This window comes from Aplysia californica, unplaced genomic scaffold, assembly GCF_000002075.1.
Source record: "Aplysia californica isolate F4 #8 unplaced genomic scaffold, AplCal3.0 scaffold00381, whole genome shotgun sequence".
Lineage (NCBI taxonomy): Eukaryota > Metazoa > Mollusca > Gastropoda > Aplysiida > Aplysiidae > Aplysia > Aplysia californica.
The window spans coordinates 650992-660574 of record NW_004797651.1 but is presented as its reverse complement, the minus strand read 5'-3'; the positions used below and the strand labels follow the sequence as shown (position 1 = coordinate 660574).

At 40.3% G+C, this 9583-nt stretch overlaps 1 protein-coding gene across 1 annotated transcript in view; it reads left to right on the top strand.

Annotated features, from left to right (window-relative positions):
* Nucleotides 1-2577: 2577 nt before the first annotated feature.
* The window catches only part of LOC101846227 (flavin-containing monooxygenase FMO GS-OX-like 4), a 16083-nt gene continuing 9077 nt past the window's right edge, over nucleotides 2578-9583 (top strand). The window contains exons 1-4 of the mRNA XM_005103597.3: nucleotides 2578-3016; nucleotides 6760-6985; nucleotides 7820-7958; nucleotides 9289-9431. Coding sequence (XP_005103654.1) covers nucleotides 2761-3016; nucleotides 6760-6985; nucleotides 7820-7958; nucleotides 9289-9431 — 764 coding nt within the window. The 5' untranslated portion in view covers nucleotides 2578-2760. The remainder of the gene's footprint in view (nucleotides 3017-6759; nucleotides 6986-7819; nucleotides 7959-9288; nucleotides 9432-9583) is intronic.

The window sequence follows — 9583 nt, the reverse complement described above, 5'->3', positions numbered from 1 at the left end:
TGTTAGATCTAGTGTTAGCCTATTCTATCTGGCCAAGACAAGTGTCGAGAGGAGCTAAGTGGGAAGACAGTATAGTGGCAGGTATGCTGGGGTATTTATAAGCGGGTTGGAGGTAGCAAGTTGGCAAACAGAATACAGATGCATTCTACTCCCAGATAATTTCCCCCGAGTATTCTTTTCGAGTCCTATTACTTGCAGAGATTCTGACACAGGATCCTCGAACCCGAGTCGAGAGTGTACAATTTACACATAATATTGTATCCCCTCACCTCAGGGGGAGCGATCCTATCCTGCCACTTAATTTTTAGGATACTCCTAAAACATCTGTTGATGAAAGTCTGGACTGTATCCAGTACTGTCTTTGTTGTCTTCCAAGTTTCGTAGCCGTAGAGGAGCACAGACTTATTGACACTGCTGGAGGTAAAGAGTTGTTGCTTGCTTTCCATACTTTTGATAATTGCTTGAATGCTGACCTTGCCTTGGCGTTTCTTGCTTTTACATCTGCCTCACTTCCACCTTTACCATCGATGGCACATCTAAGGTAGGTAAAGGAGTCCAATTTTTCCAGGGACGAGTCTTTCACTTTCACAGTAAGGTTTGAAACGTTTCCTAGCTTCACTACTTTCGACTTTCCCGGATGTATACGTAGGCCAATACACTCCTTGGTCGTTTCTTGCATATGAGCATGTTATGAGAGAGTAGTGCAAGGTCATCAGCGAAGTCCAAGTCGTACAGCTGCCACCAAGGGGGTCGACTGTATTCCATTGCCCGTGCCTCTGGAGACTTCTTTCATGATCCACTCTCAGTATTGGTTATATTATATATTAGTTGGTGTGCATGCCTAGTTGTTACAAGCAACACATTATGTGTTTTATTACAGGTTCTAGCTTTCTATATGCGTCTTTGCGCGCACGACTAAACTGTACCCTAGTCTAGATGTGATTTGAAACGCTGGAAACATCTTTACTCTTGTCCTTTTACAAAGTAACCTGTGTGGTCGGTCGTTATAACAGTGTCGCAGTAGGCTTTTTATAAGTTAGGCCTATAATCTATTTGTGAGGTGTGCTGACAAAATGAGTTACTTGTCGCTGTCCAAGAATGGAGATATCGGCCGAAAATCGACACTGCCGTCAGATTTATGGATTTCTAATTGATGCTATTTTGTTCAAGTTTACTGAGTCTTCTATTCTTCCATACTTACAAATTGTACAAACTGGACCTATAAAGTTGATGTATCAATTTCCATAAGGCTAAAATCGGAGAAGTAACTCATTTTGTCAGCGCACCACACATTTGTTTTTGCACACGCCTAGTTGTAACAACCAACACACTATGGTATTTTCCAGCAGTTTCTAGCTTTATGTAGGCATTTTTGAATGACAAAACGCTACTCAAGCCAATATTTTTTTTCTAAAAAGGATGAAACATTTTTTTTGGTGGTAGACCTACTCCTTTGAGGAACTTGTGCGGTCGGTCGTTACACTCTCAGCATTGGTTATATCTACTAGTTTTTGTGCATGCCTATACATCTATTAAGCCTACAACTTGCACATTATTGTGTTTTAACACACGTTTCAACTAAACTCTTTCCAAATGTCGATGTGTTCTGAAAAGCTGGATTTTTTCTTTGAAGGGTGTACTATATAGGCCTCCCTTTTGAATAGGCATACCATGTGTGGACGTGATCGCTCGTTACACTCTCCAGTATTGGTCATATTCTATTAGTTTCTGTGCATGGCCAGTTGTAACAACCAACAAGTAATTAGATCTATTATTGTGTTTCACCACAGGTGCAGCTTTTTACCTGTACTGGCTTTTTTTCCTCGACTATATATACTCACGTCCTATTATTGATACAATGCATAATATTATCAGAGAGTTTATCGAATAAGGGCAACCCTGCTTATTAATTATCAGTTTTCTTTTAACGCAAGGAACAATGGGAAAAGTTGTCACAGTAACTTACTAAAATCACTAAAGATTTCATGATCTATTGTTATTTTATTCACCGAAGGAGAAATAAAACAGATTTGTTCCGATCAGTAGGCCTAGGCCTGAAGAGATATAAGCAAAATAAGGTTAAATGTGCCGCCCCCGCCCCCTTTTTATCCCCCCCCCCCGTTTATTAATTTTGGACTACTTTTCCAACCCTCTCCCCCACGTGCATTCCAACCTCCCCGTTTATTAAATTAATTGGACCACTTATCCTCCACCCCCCCCCCCCTCCTTTTATTCGATACCTTGGAGCATTCATAGTGCAAGTCAAAAAGTCAGTGCTTACACTCTTCCATGTCGTCAGGTACGAGTTGAAGTATACCAATCGATCTTGTTTTTCAGTGCCACTTACCCCCTTTAAAACCGAATACTTAAGCCTACCAATTAATGTATAAATTAAATTAGCTAGGCCTATACGTTCTTATACTATCTGACCGTCTAGGCCTAGGCCTATGCTCTATTCTTGTGAGGCTGGAATAAGATCTTTCGAAACAAATTGGTGACGACGAACCAAAATATTCGGCAATTTATAGTTTCGGAAAATGATTCTTTATACCAATAAGGGGAGGTTAGGCAGTTTACTTTTCTCGTACGGTGTAACCTCCACCACAGCAGAGGCTAAATCTTATAAACACAGGGCCAAGAACAGGCCTGTGTTATGAAATCATGTCGCGCATGTTATTGTTTTAACTGTTAACCTAACACACAGTGACGTACTGTAGATCTAGACCTAAGTCTAAGACGTGTAATCTTGTTAATCACGTCATGGTCCATGCTCTCAAACGTGTGAAAAAGTGTAATCTGCTGTGTCAGAACCGTCGCCAGTTCTTTAGGCTAGATTTTAAACCCTTCGTTTTTGCCCGAGTTTCCATCGGCATCGCTTCGTCACCCACCAGTCGTTATTTTTCCACTCTACCTCGAAGATCTCTGCAGGTATTGTTACCCTTCAAATGGTCACACCGTGTGATAACGATCATCAGTAACGAACTGAACAAGGGAACAACGAGAGACATCCGGACAGGTTAGCCTAATAATTTTAGGCCTAATAATGGATCATGAAAAAAATAATTCACAGTTATTAAATTCTAGATTTAGATCTAGATCTAGATCTAGATCTTCTAGATCTAGATCTAGAATCTAGATTAGAGATAAAATTTAGGCCTACTATTTAGACCTCTCTGTCTGAGTACATCTGGAGAGGATCTCTCATATATGTCTCTCTTTATAATTATTATCAATTTGTCATGCAGCGTGGTGGAATCAGGCTCTCGTCAATTTTGGTGCATGTAGAGTTATTGATCAGCTTCAAGCTTGTTCACTTATCTTTATTTAGATTTTTAAAAATCCATTTATCTTGAATACAAGTCGAGATATATATGCGAATGAATGAGGTGGGCGTCACCTGTTTTCAGAGGTAAAATTAGTGAGAAAATGGCGGCCAAAGATTAGTTGTTTCCTTAGCTTAAGAGTCCGTGGTAACTGAAAATGTACAATTTTTGTGCCTTTAATCAACGTTTTTCAGTAAAATACGCACAGAAATGAGTTTTTTAATGGGCATGAAAGGTGTTGAACCAAAAAACAAAACATTGATAAAAATTCACAAACCTGCGGATAAATGCAAGTTTCTTCTCTTTGATTATTTTGACGAGAGCCTGATTCCACCATGATGCCTCACATTTATTTCTCTGTCTCTTACTTTATCTATCAAGATCAACTTTACCGTTTGGGATTCTCTGCTTTGGCTCAGTCAGGAGTCAACATGCCCCAATTGTCTTTTTTATCAAGTAGCCTATCAAGAGAAACTCACCCCCTTTCACTTTCAAAGCCCCAACTTTTCAATTGTAACATTCTTTTAAATGCTTTTTTTCATTGTTCTTTATCGTCTGTGATCTGATTGCAATCTTTCCATAGAAATTTTGCTCCACAAACAGGCCAGCACTCGTGCACTTGCACTTGTCCCACCTTTGAATTGCGTCGTCTGGAGAACTGAGGGCAGAAAATTTCCAGATTTTTCTTTAATATGATTATGTCCCTTTGTCTGCTGTCCTGTCAAGTAGATCTTTTGACAACAAACCAGTCCATTCTTTGGTGGTGTCAAACCAGCCTTTTCCCTGTCATCCTCCTCTGACTGCCCTCAACAGTTACAGTCACAGTGCTCTCGCAAGGCTTAATTCATGCAGTGCTGTGTGAAGTGCTGCCAATCATTACGAATTTGGCAGAATCGTGATTTTTATTCAGTTTTATGAAAATATGATTTTAATACCCCTTATTCCGATTTGTTTAAAAATTGACTGCCGACCCACAACACCCTCTTTCTATTGAGCCATTGCAGTCGCTCATCAGTACCTCTTTGCCCTGAGAAAAACATAGCCTTTAGGAGTGCCAAAGCCAGTAGAAAAGCAAACATTAGGTTGACAAGGTGTTAGAAAAAAAAAGAGTAACAGCCATGAGGTATGTTTTTTTACAAATGGATCATTGTTTGAAACTTGAAACTAGCTACAGTACCAGTGGTTTAGTGGCATGGTGTGCTGTGGTGCACAATCAGGCTCAAAGGCCTAATATGACATCTGTAGTTCCAAAGTCTTCTTTTGTTTTTGCGAACAGTAACTAACCCCCCCCCCCTCCCCTCCCCCCACTTTTTTTTATCTTAACCTGACAATGATGAGCTTTGCGAAACCTCTTTTTCATCACGCCTTTGTTTAACGTTACATTTATACTTGACCTCTATACCCCTATCCTTGACACCCGAGGGAAGAAAACTATCCATGGCCATATTACACATTTTTTAATTCTCTATTTTTATTCATCCTTTCTTTGTTGATAACTAAAACATATGCTGGCGGGTGGGCAGCCCTGTGTGTATCTGAGCCATACAAGTTTCCTCCTTTTCACCGCAGCCAGCAGTAGTGGCCCTTGCGGTCACACTACAGTTGAACCTGTGTAAGACGGTATTGCAAGGGAGGCAGAAAAAAATTCCGTCTCAGACATTTTCCCTGGGGAGATGGAGGGGGATTTCAAAGGCCCAGCTGGTGGGATCAAGGGTCGTTTGTCCGGTCGGCAAGCAGTGGTCAAAACTTCACACCTCAACTGCTATCCTCTCTGATGATGACGTGGGTCAGTCTTACTTACCCAATTACCACTGGTGTTTGCATTTCATAGGACCACTGTTTGACTTATTAAAAACAGAAACGTTCAAACATTTCATTTGCTTCCACCCTTACCCCCCCACCCATAGGTGTAAGAAACATAGTCAACGAATGCCACCCCTCACTGTATGGAACAATGATTCGAGGAACTCTTTTCTCGGCGGGCTGTGCTATCAGGACGGCAGGCATTCATCATTGCCTTTCTCAACCTGCACTGGGGTGTAGGCCACAGACAAACACTTTCCACCTTTCTCTATCCTGGGTTAGCCTCTTAATGTTATTCCATGTCTTCCCACTTTTCTGTACATTAATTTTTGTGATTCTTCTCCAGGTTCCACGCAGTTTTCCCCTTGATCTCTTACCCTGTGGATTCCAGTACAACACTTTCTTTGTTTTGCAGCTGCCCGACTTCCTGAAAGTATGTCCAATCCATCGCCACCACCTTCTTCCTACCTCATCTCTGACTGGGATCTGTCTTATTTTCCTTAACACTTCCTCATTGGTGACCTGTCTGTCCATCTGATCCTCAGTAACTTTCTTAGACACTGTTTTAGAAAACCTGGATCCTCTTTATGCAAGTCTGTGATGCGTTCCATGTCTCACATCCATACAACAGGACTGACTTCACATTTGAATTGAAAAACCTCAGCTTTGTTCGAAGTAAGATATCTCTGTTCTTCCAAATCCTATTCAAAGATATGAGGGCAGCCTGCGCTTTTCCAATGCAGGACTTTATTTGAGCACCTGTTCCTCCCTCTCTGTCATTTATACGAGTCCCAAGATAGCAGAAGGATACAACGTCTTCTAGTGCATTTCTTTCTATTGTGACCTTCTCCTTTCGTTGTGCATCTGTCTTTAGGACCTTCGACTTTCCAGGGTGAATCCTCAATCCAACAGACTCTGATAGCTGTTTAATATTGAAGTCTTTGTTTGCATCTGTTCCTGGGTGTATGACAGAAGCGCCAAGTCGTCGCAAAATCCAGATCATGCAACTGTGTCTATGGGGTCCACTGTATACCATTTCTGTACAGCAGGCATTGGTCAAACTAATTTCACACTTTTGGCTTTTGGCTACCCAGGAAAGTTTCCGTGGTGGTTCGTCACTCGAGCACTTTCACTGGCACTCATAAATATATGTGTGTATATAAAGTGTATAAAAAAGTATATATAATGTACTAATATATATAATTTTTGGGGGGAATGAAAGTCCTCTAACCTGGATTCCATATCATCTTTTTGTTGTAATGTGGAATGTGTATTCAAATTTGAACGCACAGGCCTATTTTTAAACTTGTTTTTCGGTGAAAAAAAATTTTGATAGTCAGCTATTCTGTTCAGATGTATGAAATCCAAATTTAAAATCACATTTTATTTTTAAAGTTTCTGATCTGCGGTATCAATTGCATGGGCTCAAGCAATACTTTGTCAAAATTCCAGTTCTAAATGTTGAAAAAAAGCTAGAAACAGTACATAAAGTAGGTACAATTTTCAAAAGAATGGAACAGTTTTTTCTCTCTCCTGAAACAATTTTCCTTTTGGGTTTAAAACATTTTAACAACTTGCCTGCAATATTATGTTTTCTACTGAATGCAAAAGCATGCCATGTCTCTGGATACAGATACACTCATGGAGCCGAGGCTGCGTGTGGCTGTCATTGGAGCTGGGGCTGCTGGGCTTGTTGCTCTAAGGCACCTCAACACTGTGTCTTCCAACGACCTGTCACAGATCTCGGCAGTGGCACTTGAACAGGCTCCACATGTCGGAGGGACCTGGTTCTACACTAAAAAAACTGGCAATGATGACTTTGGTCTTCCTATTCACTCAAGCATGTACAAAAATCTACGGTAACTAGAACTATATATAGTTTTTATTAAAAAAACAACTAAAAATGCAATTTTTGTCCCCCTTTTTGGGGGGAGGGGGGCTGTGGAGGAGGAGAGGAGGAAGAAAGAAGTAGACTGTTGCACCAACTTCTTGAGGTGCTGCTCTCTTGGGAACTGTAGCTTCTCTTGTTCTCTTGGGGAGGGGTGGCATTTTTTCTCTGTACGGCCTACTTGCTCTTTTTTGTTGTTGCTTAGTTCTGTTTTGTGCCTGTTAGTCAACCAAAGGTATATGTTTGAGCCCTCAGTAGGCTCGTCAAAAGCTCAAGTGTGGTGCATGTCTTGGAAATGACTATTATTGTCTAGTGGGGTATTTCTTGGTTCCAAAAATGGGGGGGAAAAGTACCCTCTGTTTGTTAGTACTTTGATTTACGTTTCTGGTTTATTAGTTACCTTTTGCTTGGATTGGTTAGTGGCGTGGGATAGGAGGATATGAAGCTATTAGAGAAGTGTGAAAGATGATTTTTTATTGTAAAATAGATAATTTCTTGGTGTTCCTAAAATTTAATTCATATGTAGAGTTAAGTTAAAACTGAGATCAAATGCTGCTAATTTCATCAAGTTCAAGAAAAATAAGTAAGCTTTAATTTGATAGCAATAAATAACTCCATACACCCAAAGATTGATAAGCGCCTGATTCCACCACTCTGCAACACATACTAATACTACTCTATCAGAATCTCTCTTTATATCTCTGAGAAGCATGTTTTTTTTTACTAACTTATTTTCTGTCTACCCAATTGAGCCTCTGTAAATAGGAAAGTTGAAAGTGGCTTATATTCTTTTCCATTTCTTCAGCACTAACCTACCAAAGGAGTGCATGGCTTTCCCAGATTTCCAGTTTCCAGAGGAACTTCCCTCGTTTGTTGGGCATGAGGATGTTCAGAAGTATCTTGAGGACTATGCCACCCATTTTGATCTGTGGAAAGACATCAAGGTCAGTCAACTGTATGCATGGTCTGACAAGTTGCTTCCTAAGAATTACCAAGTTCTATCTGACTTGTTTGGCCATTTTGAGTTACCTTATTTAAATAGACCCCCAAAAAATGAACACCCTTGATCTCCTCAGGGTAGGTGGGATTGAGTGCTTAACTCTTTATCTCTGTGGGGGGTAAACCCACTGCCGAGACCCATTTTTTGAACTAAATCTAAAAATGACGAAAACGTCACTAAATTGGTCCTTTAATCAAAACAAGTGAACCTATTTCGATAGTTCTTCATCTAATGAATGAAATTCCAATAAAAGAGACCTGTTTTTGGCAATTGTCGAAAAGTAATTTGATGTCGAAGTTGTCGTAAAGGAATGTGCCTGAGCCGCTCAATGGCTCACCGACACAGCAGTTCCGACCACGAGCCGCTGGAAGCGGCTTTCCCGGAGGTAAAGAGTATCTACTTAGATAAGATGGGAGAAATGAAGAGTTCCTGTGGTCCCATTGCATGCTTGGCCTGTTGAGTCGAAGAAGAGAAGACTTGTAGCTGGATATGGAAAAGTTTCAAGTCAATCCCTGTCCAAAATTGAAGAAAACGTGGTCAGTGTAAGTAAATACTAAGAGTACCCTATAAAACAGCGTATGGGTACCTCTCAAATGGTGGAAGTCGAAATTGTAGATGGAGAATTGGTCTTTTGTTATATCAACCAGTTGCTTTGGAGGGACTAAGGACCTGCAACTGGTTCCTCAAGACACCTAGCAGGGGCAAAATGAAAGACTCTTACATTGTCTGTCTTGTAACTTTATTCCTAGACCCTCAATGCTATTTTTATCTCTAACCATAGCTCAAATTGCCCTAAAGACGACACGATTTTCATGCTTGAAAGAGATCAAAAGAGGAATGGTTGTTGTAGGCATGATGTAAACAAGAGTATTTGTTACTTAATTTCGTTAGCTATCATTCCATTCTGAGAGGTTTTATTCATAGTTGGTTAAAAAAATCAATGCTGTTATGCTCTAACTGTGAACCTGGAAGAAATAGGTTAACTTATTTAGGTTAAAAAACTATTGCTGAGGTCAATTAAAAATAAAATGTAGTTTTTTATGCTTCCATTGACGCGGTTTAGATTATTTAGGAGGTGTGCCTGTCAGGGCTAACCTGTGCTGAGAGGGACACAAAGGTCCCAGCAGAAAGATCGAGATACTTGATAAAACTTCTCCCCTCACAGGTTTCACTCGTCAGTGTTCTAAGTGTGATTGCAAAGTTCCTGTTTTTCCAAGCTCTATGTTTTTTATTGTTTTATTTTCTTTTCATCTCAAACAAAACAAACAAAATAGTTCCACACAAAGGTTGACTATATCAGACCGGTCTCAGATGAGAAAAGTAAATTCCAGACGCGGTGGGAGGTGACAACTTGTGATGTTCACAAGCTTGGGCAAAAGCAGAAGGAGGTATTTGACGCCGTTCTTGTGTGTAATGGGTAAGAAATTTGTTCTGATGAATTTTACTTCCTAGAGCAAAGCGTGTTCAGTTTTTGTTTTTGTTTTGAATTGTTATGAATACCCTACTGATAAAGAATCTGTATGTGTGTCCTCATTCACTCTTTCTCTCTCTCTCTCTGTGCCCCCCCCC